Below are 20,434 nucleotides of genomic sequence, written 5' to 3'. Positions count from 1 at the left end.
TTGTCATTTTGTACGTATGCTTGTCTTTTCTCATTTTGTCCTGTCTCATCATCAGGATTTGGTGGTAGTTGAATTTTCTTGCCTGTTTCTCCAGCACCCCTGCACAAAAGCTCTAGTAAATGGCCATTGAAAAAGAAAGTTGACTGGAGGAGTGGTATTATTAATACAGGGCCAAAGGGAAATGACAACATAAAGTCCAAGCTCTAAGGATGTCAAAAATTTGTTTCTCTTTTTCTGGGCAAGATGCAGACCCAGCTGTATCCCCTCAGGTGTTCTGGCTGGTGCTAACTTCTCTAGAGAGGTCTTTCTGCTTTCTCATGAAACCTTGTTGCTAAGTTTTTCACCACATCTATTTCTAAATATCTCCTCTCCAAACTCCACTGAGGATGCACGACCTGGGTGCTGCTAGTGGGCAAAACAGCTGTGGGAAACATTAACGAAATGTATTCCTTTCAAAGTGCCACCCACCCTCTTAAAACACACAAGCATTAAAATGATTTCTCAAGCACCACTGGCAGTTTACTAATGCTTCCGCTTCTCATTGCTTGTTACGAATGATGAAGATCTCAAAATAGGCACTTGTTATTTCTTCGCTGAATTGAGTTTGATGCATGATTTACAGTTACAAGCACCGTCGAAAATGTTGCCTTTCATTTCTAGGGATTCACAGAGCACATAGATGACAAACCTCTCCAGTCAGGTGGTTAACCAAAGCTAAGGAAACAAAAGAAGCAATTTTCTTCATGTTGTTTCATACCAAATCTGTTTCCTTGGTATTTGTAGCTCTTTTTCATTCTGCATCCATTAGTAATCCAGAGAAAAAATATATAAGTAGATGCGAAAATTGAAATCTAATCCAACTGTTCAGGTATTTGGCTAGAAAAAATGCACTATAGTAACTGAATTACATTCTCAGATAACAAGGTTGTTGGTTAGTTACACACATAATTTGATTCTGGGGCAGAACCTAAGTCCTTTTTTCAACTGACAATGCAAATATAGAGCTCTCTGTGTTTGCAGTGAAGTATTTGTGAACTGTGTTCAGATAGAGAGCTATTAGCTGAAATTTATGAATAGTTTTGCATTGCTTAGGAAATGAAGCATTTGTCACTTTTGTTGAATACAGTTTATGAACCAAAATATTAGGTTAAAGTAATCAAATATACTGCTGTAAAGTATTTGTCCAGCTTATAAAGAATGGCTTAGAATAAAGTGCAGTCAGAGGTGCTTGGGAAGAGAGCTTACTAGAAATAATAGTCATAGATACAAAGCCAGTTTCAGCTAAGAGTGTCAAAGTACATATCATATATCAATTTCAAAGGGACTATTTGATACTATAAGGATTTCAAAACTAGTTCTCAACTCACAGGACTTCTTCCTTATTCTGACTTATTCTGAGAATAGGTTTGAGGGGCATGTAAGTATAATTTGTAGAACTGAGTCTGAATACTCAAAGCTCTCACTGTCTTGTGACAGACATACATCGTTGCTTTGTGGAAGGGGCAGAGAGCAGTGCAGAGGTGTCAAACGTCTTGCCTTAAACCTTGCTGCAGATCTGATGCAAACCTGAGATTAAAGCCATTAATCCTGATTTTTATTTTCTTACCATTATTGTACTAGCAATCCTAGAGGTGATATTCCTGTTGAACGTTGTCCTTCTGCCAATCTTCTGTACTGCTGCAGAGTGCTTGACTTTCAGCACCTGCAGAAGTCCTCCCACGTGCTTTTGTTTGCAGGATTCGGCGTCTGTTCCACTACATTGTCAACCTGCGCTACTTCGAGATGGTCATCCTCATAGTGATAGCCCTCAGCAGCATTGCCCTGGCTGCAGAAGACCCTGTCCAAGCCGAGTCACCGAGGAACGATGTGAGTGCTGCATGGCATGGCATGGCCAGAACAAACTTGTTCTGCTTCTGCCAGCGGTTACACACGTGGCACATCCATCCTCATCTCACGAATAGAGCACGGTGCACTGGCGAGTGGGTGATCCAGGGGCAAACCTATAACTTATGATCTATAATAATGATCTAGGATAAGTAGAAAATCTACTCATCCGTGGGTATCAAGCCAAACTCAGGCACTTCATGTTATGAGAAGTGGGAGCGTGGCACCTTTCAGGTGGGTGCCCGCAGCCCAGTAGCACTGGTCTGTGCAGCAGATAGCTCGGTGTCTGGTCTCAAGCACATCCACAGGAGGATGTTGGCCCATTAGGTGGACACCTGAGGGTGTGCAGAGCTGGAGGTTAAGTATAGAAATTACATCGTGCAGTTGCCTAATTTTGGCTTATTTCAATGTGGGTATCTGTGGTATGCAGCCAGCTCTGAATCTGGTCAGTATGCGCTGTTTCCAGAGGAGGATCGAGGAATCCCGATAGCAGTAATGAGCCGAAGTATCTACAAGCTATCTTTCTTCCTCATCCTTAATAACTGTGCAATGAGCTTTAACAAAAGGATTTTATCACTCTTACCCTCCCGATGTCTTTAATAATGCTATCATCAGTTACAGCAGAAAAACCCATACTGCTACACAGATGCCGGCAAATAAGCTGTCTAGGAAAAAGATACTCGAATATTCTGATTTCCAATACCCATTTTGCCTTATTAGTCCTGCCATGTATGCAGGTGCACTGAAGCAACCCATGGGCAGACTTTGTGCGGTCTGGCAAGGACTGGGAAAAATGTTGGTGTTTAAATTAGATGATTCAAGTTTGTGCCTAAACTATTTGACAGCCTCCCATGAGATGACATTTATCCACTGACACTGGGGCTAGGAGACTGTTGCTAGAAGAAACGTTTTACACTTTTCTCATGTGCAGATCATTTCAGTGTGCGGTCTAATACTCATGTCTCTTTCCAATTTAGGCTCTGAAATACTTGGATTATATATTTACGGGTGTCTTTACCTTCGAGATGGTGATCAAGGTAGGAGTTTTTCCCAAAAGAAGTGTTTATGTCCCCTGTCAGCTCCACGCTCATCTATTTCTGGGAACCTGCAGAAAGAGGGTGGAGCACGGCAGAGCTTCCTGGGGTGCCTGGGAGGTGTTGGTGATGAAAAAGCTTTAAATGAGGAACAGCACTCAAAAGTAGCCAATGCATAACAGATGCTTCTCTGTAGCTGCCTTCCTAATTTTTTCCAGTCTCACATTTCATGCAGAAAAATAAGGATATCTTTAGTAGCTGTGGTTGTGTAAGAGGCTAAGAAATGTGGGTGCGTGATGCAGAAACGTCTGTGCGTGGCTCAGGACACAGGAGCTGATAGACCTTACTGAGACACGTCTGCTTCTTCCCTTTTCCTTTGATGCTGATCAGGAACACTAATCACGACTGATGCTTGGTTTACCATTTTTTAAAAAAGTTGAGCATTTATCTTTGTACTTTGCTTAGCAGAGTGATGGGCTTTGCTGAAACCGTGGGGTGGTGACTTGCTAGAAAGCATAATTCTAACAAATTTAACAAAATTTATTCTAGGTGTAAGGATGGAGTTATTTTTTACTGTCTGAGCAAGATGCAAAAGAGATACAGAATAAAAAATATGTAAATAATTTTAAAAAACAAAAGCAGATTTTCTCATTTGTTCAATGGAAGGACTTGAAGCTATCTGAGAAAAGCAACTTTACGTGGGCAGTTGCAGAACTCTCAGAAAAGCTGATCAAATCTCTGGCAAGCGCTTTCAGGCTGAATTTTAGAAGATCCTTAGCAGCATTACAAGACTCAGCCGTGTACAGAAGCGAGCGAGGCCACGCGCTGAGCAGCAGCCTCCAGCAACTGCTCCAGAGTGGGCGTTTTTCTTTGCCGCATTTGGCTGTGGGTCTTCCGTTCTCTCTTTGAGTTTTATTATGTAATATCCTATTCCAAGTGTTAATTACTACAAATCTGGTGGGATTGAGGTAGAATAAACTTAAACTATTTTGATGCTTGACGCGCAGATGGCTGTTCCCATAAACTAATGCATGTCTGCGCAAAGAACCCGCTATAGCAGATAGTGCTTTTTTCTGTCGTGCTTTTGGTTACGTTTTATTGGCTTCAGCTTTGGCTTTGCTAGAGCTCTATGTGCCTACAGAGACACACAGTACCTCAGTGTTGCCCTGCTGGTGTTGAACCCTGAAGAAGGGTTTGTGAAGGGTCATTCAATTTAGGATGCTTCTCTGTACCTCAGTAACACTGGTTTGACACTTTTTCTTTTTTTCCCCCTAAAACCTTCTTCTGATGTGTTTCCCCTGAAGATGATTGACTTGGGGCTGTTACTGCACCCTGGCTCCTACTTCCGTGACCTGTGGAATATCCTGGACTTCATTGTGGTCAGTGGGGCCTTGGTGGCATTTGCCTTCTCGTAAGTACATTTTTCTTAACACCCGAATTTCTAGGAAATAAGCCGCAAAAGAGGCAGGATCACAGTGCGGAGCTAGTAGAAGTGTAGTGTTTGTGGCTCCATTTCTCAGCAAAATGTTCAATTTTTACCTTTTGTCATCTTAGAGCTGGGGGAAAAAAGCTCTAAATTCAAGTTGTAGAATCTCTTGAAAATTCTCCCAGCTTCAGGGTGAGTCTGTTTGCTGTTCATTCAAACGTTGAGCCAAGATTTTTGTGACCTTCTGGCCAACTTCTTTTCAAGGAAGCATTATAAGAGTTTGTGGCAGTCTTCTGTCTTCAGGCAATTCTTTTCAAAATTGTTCTTACTATGAGAAAATAGTTGATGAACTGAACTGATAGCTCTGTGAATTCTTTACAGAATGTTTTTTCTAGAGTCATGGATGTTTCTGATTCATATACCTTTGGTATTTCTCCTCCTCCTCTCTCATTCAGTGCATTTGTATTTCCACAGAGTTTCACTTTAATGCTAATTGCTCCCTCAATCACTGCTCTCTATTTAGGACATTAAATAATGCTCCGTGGGGTTCTTTAATGTTGTAAAGAGTTTTGAGCAACATACATAGCAACATACATAGATGAATCATTTTTGTAAAACAAAGTTTAGCTTTTTGTTTGAACATTTTTTTTCTCAGAGCAGGCCAGAGGAGGAGCAATGCAGGTTCCCCCAAATCTGGGAGCTCAGAGTTGAACTGAGGAAAGAAATTTCTTCCTGTAGTTCTGGGCCATGGAGTAATCATAGTGCAAAAAATTTCCCAAGAAATTCTAGGACTTGACCTGGAAACAGGCTTCGGGACTTGGCCAGTTTAATCTTCTGCTAAATTAGTGTTGAGTAATTACAGTGAATGTTTAGCAGCCCGTGCCCAAAATCTACTCACCTGTTTGTTGACATGATGATTAATGAAGATGAAGAAATTAGCAGTGTTTTACTTGCTAATGAGAAAAAGCATTCACCTTTGTCAGGAAACTGTGAAAGCGTGTCTTGAGTACTTTAGACTGATGGCAATATTTAGGCAGATGGCCGTATCCGCTGCTCTTCCTACGTGCTTTCGTGTCACTACCAGCCAAAAAAATGTTACCAGGGTCTCGCTGGTAATGTTGGCCTGGAATATTTCTCAGGAATTTTTTTTGTTTTCTGGGGTGTCAAGATCCCTTTCACATGACGGCTGCGAGTTTTATGTTTTAGATCTTTTATTCTTCATAACAAATGCTGGATAAAAAATATCTCAACTGATTTGACCCGTGCCAAGGAGCAGATGAGCAGGAGTTGGAATTGCTGGTATGGTTTTTGAACCCGTTGAGGAACATCACCTCTCCTGTGCCACTTTTTCCAAGGAGGATGGATTAAGGATGGATTAGAGAAACGACACCCGAAGAATGCACAAATTCTTCAATTCTGTGCTTGTATTTTTTTTACCAGCTGTGAACAGAGCCTTCCTGTATCTGATTAGAGGATCGAGGTGTGCAGCATTTGCTGTCCTTCAGTGGAGGTGACAGTAGCAAATTTTTGAATAGAGACATTGGGGTCTGGGCTTTCTGTGCCCAGTCCTGTGCAGAAGAACTGTTTTGATCTGGGAGCCAGCATGCCCAACGCAAGTTTTTCAAAGGGAGGCTGCCATCCCTCTTTAGAGGCTTTGTCACTGTTCATTAGAAATCAGTTTTTCAGAGAGGCTGAGTGCTCTGTTGTAAAGGAAATCTGTTTTGAGATGTAAAGGCTGAAGAGAGAGATAAAAGTCAAATTATATTAGTCACAAGTATTAGTGTGTAAAGCATTATTGCCCAAGTCTGTGATTCACTGAGAATTTCCCTTTTGCCATTAGGAATTCAAACCATGAAGACAGACTGGGGAAGGGGCAGTAGGTAAACCCTTCACACAGCAGCTCTGTGCTGCAAGAGCAAACATCAGGGTTTGCATCTAAAACATCTTCTCTTCAAACAAAATTTTCTTTTGGACAAGTTATTGATTAAAATGAATAATTTTTAATCCTTCTGAGTTGTTTTGTGCTCAGGTTTCCCATTGCTCACGTTGGGACATGAATATCTAACAGCCCCTCATCAGCCTCTAAATAAATGACTCGTACATCCCCTGACTGTGCTTCATAATAGCATGCCCCAAGCTGTTTCTATTTTACATGCTCTTTGAGCAATTATTGAGCAGGGATTTACAGAAGGGAATGAATAAAACCTGTCTGCCTATTTACTATCTTGCAGATTAAAGTGAGTCAAACCTATTTCGGAGGCGCGGAAAATTTTGGATTTCTTGTTATGATTCTAACCACTGCTGCGTGCCCATAGTTCAGCTGGCAGCAAGTGTTGACATCTGATTCAGAGAATCCTCGTGGTATCTCTGGTCTAATCTGAAAGCAGGAAATCCAGTCATTTGTAGGAGACGGCTTGCTCTCTGTTCCCACCAGTCCAGTTATGAATACTAACAAGTCTCAGGCTGTTCAGATAAAAGTGGGGTAGATAGTCATGTCCTTAGCTCAACTGCGTTGTTTGGTTAAGCCAGATAGATGCACTGACCCTGCTGAATTTTGATAATCCTGAAAATGAGCTTTTGGAGAAAAAAATGGGTAATCTCCATTGGTTAGTGTTTTTTTGATAGCAAATACTAGAGTCCTGTCGCTCATCACCTGTGTTACTGTAAAAATGTACTTAATGTGGCTGTGAGTAGTTTCTGTTTGCAAGAATATGTGATTGCCACTCGGTCGGTGTGACTTAACTCGTGCACGTTCTTGACCTGGTGGCTGTCCCGTAAAGGTGGTGTGGTTTACCTTCCTGCTGAACAGACGTGTCCCTGAAAACCTAGGGAAAACAGACCTTCCTGAAACCCTTCCATCTGGAATACCCCAACAGCCTGTTTGTTTAGCCATATGAGGTATCAGTCACTGCTGCAAGGTACATAACATTCATCTCAGCCTTTCAGAGCAGCCTGCCTTCTGCCTGCAGCTCTAGAAGCTCTTCTGTGGTTGACTGTAGTTCAAACAGCTTTGAAAACAAGATCCCCAGTGAGATGCTAGAAAGATTACTAATACTGATGATGATGATAAAATAATGTCCTCCATTTAGCAATGCATTTCAAAGGGAAATACCTTTCTTATTCTGCAGATAAACATTCCACAAAAATACAGACATGTTTTAGTCTTTAGGGAAATAGAAGAGCTTAAAGCAAGCAAGTAAATTTGTCATCAAAATTTACCAGCCCCAGGTGTAAATTCCATTTGTTCCATAGGAATAGCTGATGAATAAGAGCAAAGAGATTGCAGTTTTACATTTTCAACACCAGAAAGGTGTTGAGATGCTTTATGCTGAGATGCATAGAATTTCACACTATTTCTTTGAAAAATCAAATGGCATTTGCCAAGCAACCAGGGTTATTACCTCCTGAAGTGTCAGTAGGGTGAAGGCACATTTGCCCTGCCTGCTTGTCAGTAGAAGGACTGGTGCTCTGCGGGGGGATGTGTGGGTATATGCTGTATAGCCACTCTGTTGCTTCCTCACTTGTTGATTTTTATGAACACTGAGCTGGTGGGTGCGGGATGGGATGGGATGGGATTCTCTGCCAGCACGTGTCTGCAGGTGCATGGGGTGCACTGTACAGCCTTATGTTTGTCATTGACTCTGCTCTTTCTTTGTCTTCTTCTTGCTGGAATCTCTCTCTAGGAGTTTCATGGGGTAATATGTTATTCCTGTATCTTGCTGCACTGTTATGCCTGTCAAATATGTGTACACACACTTGCCACTGTGGAAATGAACCATGTTACACCCATTACATCGACTCCTTTGTCACATTATTCAGTGAAATGTAGTTTTCCTCAACAGTTCTCATTCATTCCAATTTCCTTTAACCAGAGGATAAAAGCAGACTAGAAAGCCAGGTGACAAGTGTTGCATTTGACCAGAAATTCAGCAGCTATGATAAACAGATATATTTGCACCAAAAAGATTTGAGGGAATGATTTAGTAGCTATATGCGTGAGTTGCAGCATAATAACTAGTTTTAAAGAAGTGGGTTTATTCTCATTTAGAGGCTCGGTGGTCTAAACTGTGCTAGTGCTGAAGGCTTCAGGCTTGGCTTTGTGCAGGGTGGGCATTGTGATCTGGCCCTGGCTGTCAGCCCCTGGTGTGGAAACAAAGCAGGAGAGCTGCTGGGAAGGTTGCAGGGATGATTTCAAAAGGAGAAGGTAGGAGAAGCGGGGCTTTGCTGCTCACAGGAGGTGGCTGTTGGGTCGGTGGCCCAGATGGGACACGGCAGTGCCACACGGCATCCCCTGCAGGGCAGGAGCTGGGGTGGGCTCCTCAGCAGCAGCCCACCAAGAGATGCAATGGAAAGGATGCAAAGAAAAAGGCTTTTGAGATCCAAGACATTCCTTTCTGTCTTCTGCCTAGGGCTCCGGCTCATTGGGCCCCTTGGGAGAAGGCAGCTTTGTGCTGGGGCAGGGCTGGGTGCCCTCGTTTGCCATCGCTGGAGGAATTTGCTCTGCCTGGGGAGTTCAGGCAGCTGCAGGAGGCAGTGGCTCCACCCTGCTCTGAATATTTGATGGTGTGGCTCTGAGAGGCCCCTGTACGTGAAATCAGAGCTGCTCGCAAGAGCAACAGAAACGAGAAGCTTCCACTTTATAGAGCAATTAATTTTTTAAAGGATCGTTTATTTATTGAAGGGGAAAAGGCCACGCAAAGCTTTTTAAATATTTTTAATATTTTAAATAACTGAACTGTAAACTGCCCCAGGAAAGCTGAACCAGCCTAATGCAACCTGAATTGACCCAATGTAATGTTTTTCCTTTTTTAATTTTCTTTTTCTTCCAGTCACTGGGGTTCTGTTTGTGGTCTGTCCTTCTCGTGCTTGCTCTTCTGTAGATCTTCTGAATTTTGCTAGTTGTTATTCTGCTCTTCACCTAAGGGCAGAATCTTTTCCTTCCACATCAATTTATTTTTGTGGTACAAAATATGCAGTTGGGACTGCTCTGGTCAACGTGTGCTTGTACACAGCTTTTGACCTAATCTTAGTTCCATCTGGACCTTTTATTTTAGGATATCTGTCTTTGTACTAGAGAGGTGTAAAAACAATACTGACAGAGGGGTCTCTTACAAACACCAAAACCAATTCTTAAGCTTTTATTTGACAGGCTGAAATAGTTGCAAAAATTGCATTTCATCAAAGTGTAGTTTGCATTGCTCTGGTTCAAAGTCCCAGTCCTTCAGAAGAGCTTTCTCTTATAGCAAGACTCTTAGAGGATTTTTCAGGATCCTCTATATGACTTAGATCATAAATCCCATTAACATTTAATCAGCTCATGCTCTTTATTTGCTTATGTGCCTGAAAGAAAAAGAAAAAAAAAAAAAAAGAAAATCAGCTCTTCTTAGTGTCTTTGTTGAGGCAGAAGGAATTTCCTGGGACTGGAGCTGTCTTCCTCCCACCTCCCGGCTCTCACTGCAGTCTGCACGCCTCCCTGGGCAAGGGAAAAGCAGCTTCCTCTGTCATACAGCAGGATTTGCTCTGCTCCATCTATTCACTAGTCCCCAGAAGGTCGGATTAACCTTCCTGCACTGTTAAGTCCACAGAGGTTACTGCTCCAGGCTGGGGGCAAGCCCTCTAAGACCTCAGCTGGCTCCTTCAGAGCCAAGAAGCATCTCTTTTCCCATCCCAAACTCCACCTCCAGAAGGCCTTACTGGTACAATTGCTCTTTAACACAAATGCATGGCAGCATAGCAAACAGGTTTTTAGACCTCCTGGAATCAAGTACTAGAAGACACAGTGCAGAAACTGTGTGTGTCTGCCTGGAACCAGATGCAGACTGTCAAGGCTTATTAGTTCAATGGTTACCTGCAAGTGGCTGTGCTGCTAATCCGGGCTGTGAGGGTATCTGCAAAACAGAAACGTGGCCATAAAGGATCAAGAATTTACTATATGTCTGAGCCAAGGTGCCCTTGCCCTTCTACTTAATGCCTTTTTTTTCTCCTGCTACCCCAACCACATATCCCTCAATCCTCTCACCTTTGCTTTTCTCTCACCCCTGCATCCCCCAGACCCTACTTCTTCACGCCTTTCTGCTCTGCCTTCCTCACCCAGTAAAACCCCAAGTCTTGGACCACACGGGGTGCCCGGATCAATTTTCTTGGCCTTCCGTGGGCACAGGGAGCAGCCAAGGTGATGGCTATGGGCTGGGTGACCAGGTGCTGTCTCCTCCCTGCTGACCTGTTTCCACTTCTGCTATATATAGTAGTTCTTCTGCATAGTTAAATCAGTCCTGTAACTCTGTATCAGCACAACCAGCTGCACTTACAGGCACGCTAGCAGGCACCTTCCATCTGCAGCTGCTGAAAATGGCCCTAAAGCACCCCTGAAAGACCAGGCAGGGGGAGGAGAGGTAAAGGTCCATTCTGCTCCTCCTCTGCTCCATTTCTATTCTGCCGAGGAAACTTGTGTTCAACATATAGGTCATTGGGATGTATCCTATGGCCCTCAAAAACTCCCTGTGTCTCACTTCCAATTGCATTTCAGGGCAACAGCAGTTACTGATAACTGGAAAAAGAGTCTGGACATGAGACAGGAATGCATATTTGTAGGTTGCAGATTCCAGTCCAGTATTTGTACTGATTAAAACAGTCTTAGCATTGAGTTGTTAGTCTTTTAGAAGCAGATAAATCACAAAAAGCCACGTTCCAGGGCTCAAAGAGGTCGGTCAGGAATTAAACCAGGTCGTTTCCCCCCCTCTCAGTGCTTCTCCTTTAGCACAGCGCAGAGGGCTGGCTGCTAACAGGGGGTGGGGGAGCTTGCAGCTTGCTCCTGGCACATACCTCGTGTGGGTCTCTAGGGTTGTTTGTGTTTTTATTGCTTTCCTGTTGGAGAAGAGAAACGTTATTTAGCAAACCGAAGAGCGTAGGATAGGTATATCAACATCTGCTCAACGTGTTATCCATTCCCATCCGTGTTACTCCAGTAGAGTCTCAGACCCAGTCTACAGTCATGAATAAATTGCTGTTAAAGATTTCCATCCCATTTTTCACTTCATACTAAATGAAGGGGAATGCTATTGTTTTGCTGTTGGATTGGAAGACGATGTGACTGTGTCTTGGTGTGTGTTGGGGAGTAATTCTTTTTTGTTTATTTTGGAAGTGCACGAGGAAAGGAACTCTGTCCTTCCCTAAACCCTTTTAATGGAAATGAGAGGAACGGCCTCATGTCTTGCACACACAAAAGCTAAAAACAAAACGTGACTTACAGCATCTGCATGCCTAAGTGGGAAGTTGTCCTAGCACTGCTCCAGGCATGTAATATGCCATCATATTACATGGTCCAGCATGGGTTTGGTAGCATGTCTTCCAAAAGAGACCTGAGGATGAGGGTATGGGCACACAGAGCGCTGCCCCTCTCCCAAGGGCTCCGGTTCCCTCCGGTCACTGCCTGCTTGTCCAGACACCACTTCCCTGCCAGAGAAGTGCAAGAAGCACAGAGAAACATGTCTCACCTGTCTCACCGAGGTGCCTGGGGCAGGACGAGTGCCACGTGTGACCTTCTCCCTTCTCCTGCCCGCGGCTGGGGTGGACGCGCTGAGCCTCCTCTCCCAGTGCCTTCAGCCCGTGTGTGCGGCTGCCCCGGCCGTGGCTCTTGCCTGGGGGGGTAAAGAGGCCTCCGGTTCCCTGGGGACACTCAGGGAAATGAGTCATGGCTGGAGAGCCCCGGGGGCTCAGCAGGGCAAGGTCTGTGTCCTGCCCAAGCATCCCTTCTGCGTGGTGGCGAACGTGTCCCAGGTGGGAGTTCATCTGCGGTCCTGGCTAGTACTCGGCATCTGTGGTGAGGCTGGCACCCCGCACCTGTGAGAAAACTGGTTCTCTCCAGGTGTTTTTGTTCATGGCCTGAGGACTAAACTATTCCCTCTGTTTTCTTGTGCCCTCTATCCCTTGCAGAGGAACCAAAGGCAAGGACATCAACACGATCAAGTCGCTGCGAGTTCTGCGGGTCCTGAGACCACTGAAGACCATTAAACGGCTGCCAAAACTAAAGGTTAGAGAATAACCTCAAATATTTCTTTCTCTGGAGGTTTGCAACTGATCCAAGTGGAAGCTGATGGAGTAAACTTCATCCAAGTTATTTTTGTTCCTTTTATTTTGTTGCAATTAATCTCTTTGCCAGATTTGTAAAAATAGCCGTGCAGATGTTTAGCAAATGTCAAACACTTGTTTCTTTTGCAAACATTGTATGCAATTTTATGAATTATTGCAGATCCACATTAAGAAATCAAAGTTCCCAAAAAAGAAAGAAAGAAAAAAAAGCAAATAAATTAAATTACAGTTTGTACGTGTGATGCTCCTACAAATGATACATGAAAAAATAGGCTTTGGAGTCTTTGACTTTCACTAGAGAGCTTAATATGAATATTGCAAGATTTTCCACAGCCTGTCTAAGGAGAAATGTCATTGCTGTATGAGGAGTTTTAATCTGCTCATCTTTTCTATTAAAGAATATATAGTGCGGGGGCTTATAGGAGTACCCTTTCATCTCTAGAATACTAAGTTACAAAGTAAAATAAATGTAATGGCCTGTGGTTACTTATTCAGCACCATTTCAGGAACGCTTTGAGATAGAGCCAGCCCTGGAAGCAGAGGGTGGAAGGAGTTACAAAATTTAATCATTTCTGAGTTTTGGAGCTCTGGAATATCTGCTATAGAATGTCTTCATGTGTCAGCAGTGCTTTCAGGCTCTTTTCTGTGGGAGATAGGGGAGAAGCAAAGGGTGCTTGTGCAGTGGTGAAGCAATGTCTGACAATTCTTCTTTTCACATAATGCTACGTAAAAATCAGGGTTACTTATTATACAGATTTGCCTTTGTCCTTACCCGCAATTCATGCCTAACTAATTTTCATTTCATGCATTTTTATGCGTACTAAATTTACCTCACAAGATAAGGAAGAGTAATGTTGAACAATGTAGAAAATGGTCTTTATTTGTTTAGAAATCTGAAATGCACAGTTCTTGGGTTGTGCAACAGTCGACAGCAGCTCTGCATTACTGCAGAACACAACGTTTGCTTTTTATTGAACGCCTTCCTTATTTTCAAGTCATTTTACAGAGTAATTTTACCATTTCTAAAGAATTCAGAAATCTCTATGAAGCAGAAGTCATATTCACATGGTTTGTGTTCAAAATACTTTCTTGTTTTTTTTTTTTTTTCCTGGATATGATCTTGTATGCAACAATCAGCAAGATTAATAGGGTGATTAGAGATGCTTCCAGTGTTTTAATTTTGGGTTTCTGGGTTGCATCAGGAGTGTAATTCTGGGAATTATTCACTGCCATTCAGAGAAACAGAAACTCTATTGTACAAACCTCGTGCTCAGGCAATAACGCAGCTCCATTTCTATTATTATGACAGACTTCGCAGACTAAAATTAAACTGCAAATTACTTGTAACAGTGAATCAGTGACTAATAACTAAATAATAAATGTATTTGAGAAGTTATTCGTGAGGAGTTCAGAAGTGACATATGCTGACTAGATTATTCACACTTGATTTTGGTAGACACTTCATTAGAAAGAAATATATTGTTCAAAGCATTTGATTGTTTTGCATCTGGTGTATTTTTCTTATTATTCAAACAGTTCAAATAACAGTCAATGAGGAACATATTTGATGAGGTTTTTCCCTATTCACTGTGAATAAATTAAACACAAGTAAATTTTTCATTTCATAATTGGCCATGGGAATATTTGCTTAGGACTAATATTTCTGTCTTGATGAATTTTACGGGCAGCACCAGAGAATTCGATGGCACACCAAACCCACCAAGAAAGCAGGAGCTGTAGGAAGCCAGAATTATTTCCCACAGCGAGCGTGCACCAAACGTGCAAGTCAATGACACCACACATGGGTTACGTGTTGGGTAACTACTCCCACGTGCAGGTAGATGCTAGGTGCCAGGGTAATGCCCTCTGCCTTCCTCACAGCCCCGTAACCTTGTTCCCATCCTCAGGCCGTCTTTGACTGCGTGGTGAATTCCCTGAAGAATGTCCTCAACATCCTCATAGTCTACATGCTCTTCATGTTCATTTTTGCCGTCATTGCTGTGCAGCTCTTCAAAGGCAGATTCTTCTACTGCACTGATGAGTCGAAGGAGCTGGAGAAGGACTGCAGGTATGGCTGGGCAGGGGCTGCAGGAGGAGCCTGAGGTTCCTCGGGCACCAGTAGCTCCGGGCTGTCCCCAAGCTACTACCCAAGCAATTGGGTATCTGCCGAGTGTGGCGAGGCTCCTGTAAGAGCACTGCTTCGGCACATTTACCGGAGAGGTGATTTTTCCCTTTTGTTGTTTTAATACCTTCACCGTTCCTGGCGGTGGTGATCTAGTAAATGATTGCTCAAATGCTGAACAATACAGGGGAGAAAGCTCCTCCCAGCAAGGGCTGGGTGTGAATTCAAGGTAAAGAACACCTTGGGACAGGTGGCGTGACTCTTCTTTCTACCTGCTGCCTGGATTCTCACAGCTTGTGCAAATTAAGAAAACAGAATGAATAAATAATCAAAAGTGAGTCAGTAGGAAGTTAAAGAACTCCTAATTAGCTAGAAAAAAGGACTGCATTTGAATATCTTAAGAGCCCTATCATGCTTTGTCCTTGGCAGCAGACTGTGGAGGTGTGCTGCTCCCCGCAGCGGGCGTCTTCCTCGCTTGCCTTTTTCCTTGGCACCCAAACTGCATCCTCAGCACTGCCTGGGGCTGCCTGTCCGTCCGTCCAGCCATCTCCCCTTGGTGTCCCTGCAGCGTGGGGCAGCAGCACGCCTGCTCTCACTGCAGCTCTGCCTTGCAACAGAGCAGATGCATTGCAGAAAAGTGTGAAATTATAGAATAACTTAGGGTGGTGAAGAACTCTCCAGATACCAGGTCCAAGCTCCTGTCTCTCAAAGCAGGACCAACTCTGAAGTTAGATACAGCCTTCAAGTAGGAACCAGAGGCCGCTCCCCATCAAACAGCAGAGTTTTCTGTAAGGTCAGACAGCTTGGGGCCAGCATGCCATTAGCTGTCAGCTTTGTCCAGCAAATGAATGTCTTGATGACATTTATTTAATTTCTAAACGTCAGGCCCAGGTCCTGAGGCTCCCCTAGACTTTGCTTGTGTTCCCTATCTTTGGGCAGCCTGGCCTGGTGGGATGTGCTCGGAACCAGACGGTATTCAAGGTCCCTTCCAACCCAAACCATTTGATGAATCTACAAACCTAGGGGCTGTGCGTGGTCAGACCCTGCTGTACTGGGGTATTCTCCCCATTTGGTCTCCCATTTGGTCTGAAATTCTCCCGTTTGGTCTGAATCTCTTGTTCCTAGGGGCCAGTACCTTGACTATGAAAAAAATGAGGTGGAGGCACAGCCCAGGGAATGGAAAAAGTACGAGTTCCACTACGACAACGTGCTGTGGGCTCTGCTGACGCTTTTCACCGTCTCCACGGGAGAAGGGTGGCCAACGTGAGTACGTGGGGCTGGCGGGGTCAGATGTCTCGGGTGGGGGTAGCAGCAGCTTTCCATGCTGAGGGACATGTCAAGGGCAGGTGACCTGTGGAATAGGAACAGTTTTATCAGCCAAGCTTTAACTTCCCCTTCTGTCATTCATGGGTGAGTCAGTGGGCAGCATTCTGCCTTTTTCTTGGTGCTCCTCTGAGTCTGCACACTGATGCCGAGGAGGGTTTCAGTGCTGACTAGCCTGCTTGCTCCTGTCTCCTGGTCTTGCGCACCTTTCTTGAGTGTAAAATTTGTAATGGAAATATAAGAAAATTAAGGGGAAAAGTATTGTGACCTATGCTGAAAGTATACTGGGTATTTGAGCCTCCAGGCTGTTCAGCATATGACTCTATTTTGGCAGACGTTTCTGCTGGGACTGCAGTTCATGGTTGGGGTGTCTACATGGCAGGACTTCCTTGTCTTCCATATTCAGTTATTTAATAAAATAGAGAATAAAACTTAGAGCATCAGCATGTCCTTTCCAAACCCTCACTGTTCCCCTGGATACTCAAGAGATCATCAGTACCTTTCTTTTCCCACCCGTATTTTATTCATATTGACCAGAGCAGAAGAGAAGCCAGATCTGACGGTATCCTCTCCCCCTCACTTGGATATGTGGATCTGTACATAGCAGATGGCAATCATTCATCAGAATGGTGAAAACAGAGGTTTCCCTAAAATATCCTCAAGGAAAACTTCTTCCCAGCCACTAAGATGGGAATGAATTTGACCTGAGCATATGTGGGAAAACCCTCCGTGCGAGTGAAGGCCAGCAAGCAACTGTAGGGGTGTCATTGGTGCTTCTCACTGATTCCACTGACATTTCTTCTCTCTCTGCGCTTGCTTGCAGTGTATTGAAGCATTCAGTGGATGCTACCTACGAGGAACAGGGTCCCAGCCCTGGCTACCGAATGGAAATGTCTATCTTTTACGTGGTGTATTTTGTTGTCTTCCCTTTTTTCTTTGTGAACATCTTTGTGGCGTTAATCATCATCACCTTCCAAGAGCAAGGAGATAAAGTGATGTCAGAATGCAGCCTAGAGAAAAACGAGGTACCCACGTCTTACGAATTCAGCCACTGTGGGTGTTAGCACCTGGGGGTCCAGAGCACCTTCATACCAAAGGGAGTTCACTCCTCGTCCCTCCTGCAGCAGGGAGGGCTTCAGAACATGTGGTGTGATGTGCTGAATGTAGGGCCTAGAGAATAGGCACCAAGGCTCTTGGAGATTTTCATGTTTTGCATTAAAACAAAACCAGGGCAAGCCCCCAGCTGCTGCACTTGAGCTAAGCAGTGCCCATATCCCTCTGGATCACATCTCCACTTCCAAGTGGAGATAGCGTTGCGTGTTAGCTCAAGCATGCATCTGCAAAAGGAGGCAGAAGTGCTTGGTGAGAGAGGGGCTGCTCGTCAGAAATCGAAGTGAAATGCAGTTGCTGCTGCTCCCCAGTGGAAAGCTGCTCTCACCAGGCTTTTTTTTTGCCTGGCTGAGACAGCGTCCTCCTGCCAGCAGCCAAAAGGAGATTCCTTGGGAAGAGCATAAGAACAGGGCAAGTACGCACAATGCTTTCGTTTAACATCGTAGAAAATGCAACCATTTTCAGCTTAGGAACATCCTGAATTGGACGTGGTATCTCTGTAGTTAGCAGCATCTGTCTGTCGTTCTTCCACAGACGTATCCAGTTTCCTCAAGAACCCAGGCAAAATTTTAGCATTTGCAAAATCCTTTGTCTGGGGTCACTGGGCTTCAACTACCTGTTGTGCAGAAAAAATCTCGTTCATTTTGAAACTGGAGCTTGATTTTTGATTAAAAGAGTTGACTTTTAATCAGTTACTGAGTGTTTCAATTGTTTGTCTGTTTGAACAAAAAGTCCAAAATAAAGTAGAGTATTTTGAGATGATTTACCCACATTTTTTTCAACTGGGCAGAAAGTATTCTTCTTGAGATTTGCAGTATGATAAAATTTGAGATTTTGAATTTTTATCTCAATCCAAGATGAGAAAATGTTCCAGAATCAAAACTTCTTGTGGGTAAAAATAAATTTTAAAGCACTTTTCTACTTATAAAAATGTGAACAGAAATTGCCAACTAAGGGTGTCTTTGAGAGTACAACCAGTAATACTTTTTGGGTGATTTATTGGTTGAGTTCAGTTCACGTTTCATAGAAGTTAATAGGTGGAGAGGTTTTGCTGTGTGTGAGGACGCAACTGAGCTTCACAATACTTTTGTTTTTAACACAGATAGCATCTTCACCAATCCTCTGGTTTCTGGAATTCTGTGTCAGAAGGAATTGGCAAAGTGTTTTCTTAAGCAAGCCCATGAATTTAAAGCTTATTTCCTTAAGCAGGAGGGGATTGGTACCCACCGGGTGATGAACAGGGGTTGCAGGAGGCTACAGGAGCACTGCGGGGTTTGGGATTCCCATGAGTGTCCAGGATTGATCACAGTTTGGGGCTGGTGTGCTGCATTTCACAGTAGTACTCAGTATTTGAATTGAGTGTCGGAAAGGCTTAGAAACGCCATCCTCTGCTACATCCTCCACTCCCAGAAATATCCTGACTGATGGAGACTGTCAGCCCTTTTTTGTATTCTTTTCATCCCATTTCTGTTTTGTAGAGGGCCTGCATAGACTTCGCCATAAGTGCCAAGCCACTGACCCGCTACATGCCTCAGAACAAGCAATCTTTTCAGTACAAGATGTGGAAATTTGTGGTGTCCCCTCCCTTTGAGTACTTTATCATGGTCATGATTGCACTCAATACTATTGTTCTCATGATGAAGGTTAGTGGGCTGTTACTGAATCTTTGCAATTTCGGGCTAAAAAATATGGTGTTTGCTGTGGAGGTTTTGTGCTCTCGGCTGGGGGGTTCGGCAGGAACATCGCCACTTCTGATCTCCTTCATGTTGGTTTTAGAGGCCATGTGGAATTTCCTCTGTCCCTGGGAGGTAGTTTGGTTGTGATCAGACACTGTGAGTGGGAATTGGGCTCAGCCCGTGCTTCCTGCACAGAGCGGGTTCACTCCCTGGGGTGCTCTAAATCCGGCCGTGCCAGGGAGATTGCTCAAATTTGTGCCAGGCTTTGGGGACAAGATCCACAGTCCCTAGAAGGATTGAAGATGCAGGTGTCTGGTTATCGTGGATAATCTCCCCTCCTAACCCTTGTCTAGCGTAGAGTATTTCACAACCAAGTGGTCACCATCTTCGTAGGGTTTGCTGAAATTAAATACAGTTGTGCACTTGTTTTCTGGTTTTGGAAAATGTCCTTCCTCCCCGCTGGTCCATGACGTGCTTGCATGGAGATGTACACAGCAGCAGGGCCCCAGTCCGGGGGGTAGCCCCAGCTGTAGGCAATGCTGTGATTCTGGCATGGCATGCATACCCATGTTCCTACCCAAAGTCTTGCTTAAAGCAAGACACTAGAATGGGCAGAGATCTTGCAGAGACAGACAGGAAGGTTTTACTCTGCCATCATAAGGGATCTTTCAGTAACATCCTTTCTTCCATCCTGGTTTAGTTCTATGATGCTCCAGAAGCGTATGAAGAAATGTTGAAATGCCTGAATATTGTGTTTACGTCCATGTTTTCAATGGAATGTGTGCTGAAGATCATTGCCTTTGGTGTGCTGGTATGTTCCTTCCTCGTTTATTTTCAACTGTTTCTACGTGAAATGCTTCTATTTCATGATGCACATTTAAAAACAAGCAAACAAAAAAAACTGTCTTGCAAAGAGATGATAACCCCTGGACCCCTCTATCCCCTTTGTGTTCTCATTTGGCAGAATTATTTCCGAGATGCCTGGAATGTCTTTGATTTTGTAACAGTGTTGGGAAGTATTACTGATATTTTAGTAACAGAGATTGCGGTAAGTACAGTTTGCTCAATTTGCTTCATTTACCAACAAAGCTGTACCCTGTCGAGACATTGCACCTTTTCCCCACCAGCCCTAGAGCTGCCTCAGGGACCCCCGGTGTGACAGGGTCCCTGGGTGACCTGGCAGCCTGCTTCCATCAGCTCTGCTCTTTCCACAGAGATGAGCACTGCTGGCTGCCCCAAAGCCTTTCGTGCCAAAAGCTCTGATGAGAACAACAGTGCTGGTGACTCTGCCAGGAAGCAGGCTCTATTTCTCGTTCAGGAAAAGGCTCTGACCCCGAGCCATTTTTTGCTTATTAATGGAAAAATCCTGTTGAACGTAAGAGAGGGACAATATTAAAAGGAATCTCATGAAGACTGCTGGCTTGTAGCGTGCAGTGCTTCGCAGGGCACACACGCACACCAGCATCTCGTCTGTCACTCCCAGCTCATCTTGATTATGGGACAGGGCAAAGGTGATAAGAGAAGAGAGAATGGGAACATAAAACCAACCAGAAACTCACCAGCCTGTGCAGTCTGCACTGGGGGAACACAGTTTCTGTTCTGTGCACAAAAGTTTTGCAGGGCAATTATTAATTAAATAAAAACAAAACATAACTATACCACAGGATTCATTGGCCACCCTTCCCAAGTCTGCTCTCTCCCTGCTAATGATTCCTGGAGATTACATTAAGTGCACAAATGTACCATTAAATTCTAGAGGATTTTTCCATAA

The 20,434-nt window shown here is 44.0% G+C and overlaps 1 protein-coding gene and 1 long non-coding RNA gene across 17 annotated transcripts in view; one reads left to right on the top strand and one right to left on the bottom strand.

The window, feature by feature from the left end:
- The window catches only part of CACNA1B (calcium voltage-gated channel subunit alpha1 B), a 281,607-nt gene that overhangs the window by 214,305 nt on the left and 46,868 nt on the right, over nucleotides 1-20,434 (top strand). For all 16 annotated transcript variants that reach the window (XM_066980520.1, XM_066980519.1, XM_066980518.1 and 13 more), the window contains 10 exons: nucleotides 1,737-1,866; nucleotides 2,862-2,921; nucleotides 4,223-4,329; nucleotides 12,277-12,373; nucleotides 14,340-14,500; nucleotides 15,680-15,817; nucleotides 16,701-16,902; nucleotides 18,466-18,630; nucleotides 19,364-19,474; nucleotides 19,628-19,711. In XM_066980520.1, the coding sequence (XP_066836621.1) occupies nucleotides 1,737-1,866; nucleotides 2,862-2,921; nucleotides 4,223-4,329; nucleotides 12,277-12,373; nucleotides 14,340-14,500; nucleotides 15,680-15,817; nucleotides 16,701-16,902; nucleotides 18,466-18,630; nucleotides 19,364-19,474; nucleotides 19,628-19,711 (1,255 nt within the window). The remainder of the gene's footprint in view (nucleotides 1-1,736; nucleotides 1,867-2,861; nucleotides 2,922-4,222; nucleotides 4,330-12,276; nucleotides 12,374-14,339; nucleotides 14,501-15,679; nucleotides 15,818-16,700; nucleotides 16,903-18,465; nucleotides 18,631-19,363; nucleotides 19,475-19,627; nucleotides 19,712-20,434) is intronic.
- LOC136786678 (uncharacterized) lies at nucleotides 10,033-12,255 on the bottom strand. The gene is made up of 3 exons (XR_010826014.1): nucleotides 11,838-12,255; nucleotides 11,167-11,208; nucleotides 10,033-10,232 (listed from the first exon to the last, which is right to left on the bottom strand). It is a non-coding gene; the product is annotated as an uncharacterized lncRNA (long non-coding RNA).

The sequence above is a fragment of the Anser cygnoides genome, chromosome 20 (genome assembly GCF_040182565.1).
Source record: "Anser cygnoides isolate HZ-2024a breed goose chromosome 20, Taihu_goose_T2T_genome, whole genome shotgun sequence".
NCBI classification, from domain to species: Eukaryota; Metazoa; Chordata; class Aves; order Anseriformes; family Anatidae; genus Anser; species Anser cygnoides.
The sequence above is the reverse complement of the archived record's forward strand: the minus strand, read 5'-3'. Positions and strand labels throughout refer to the sequence as shown.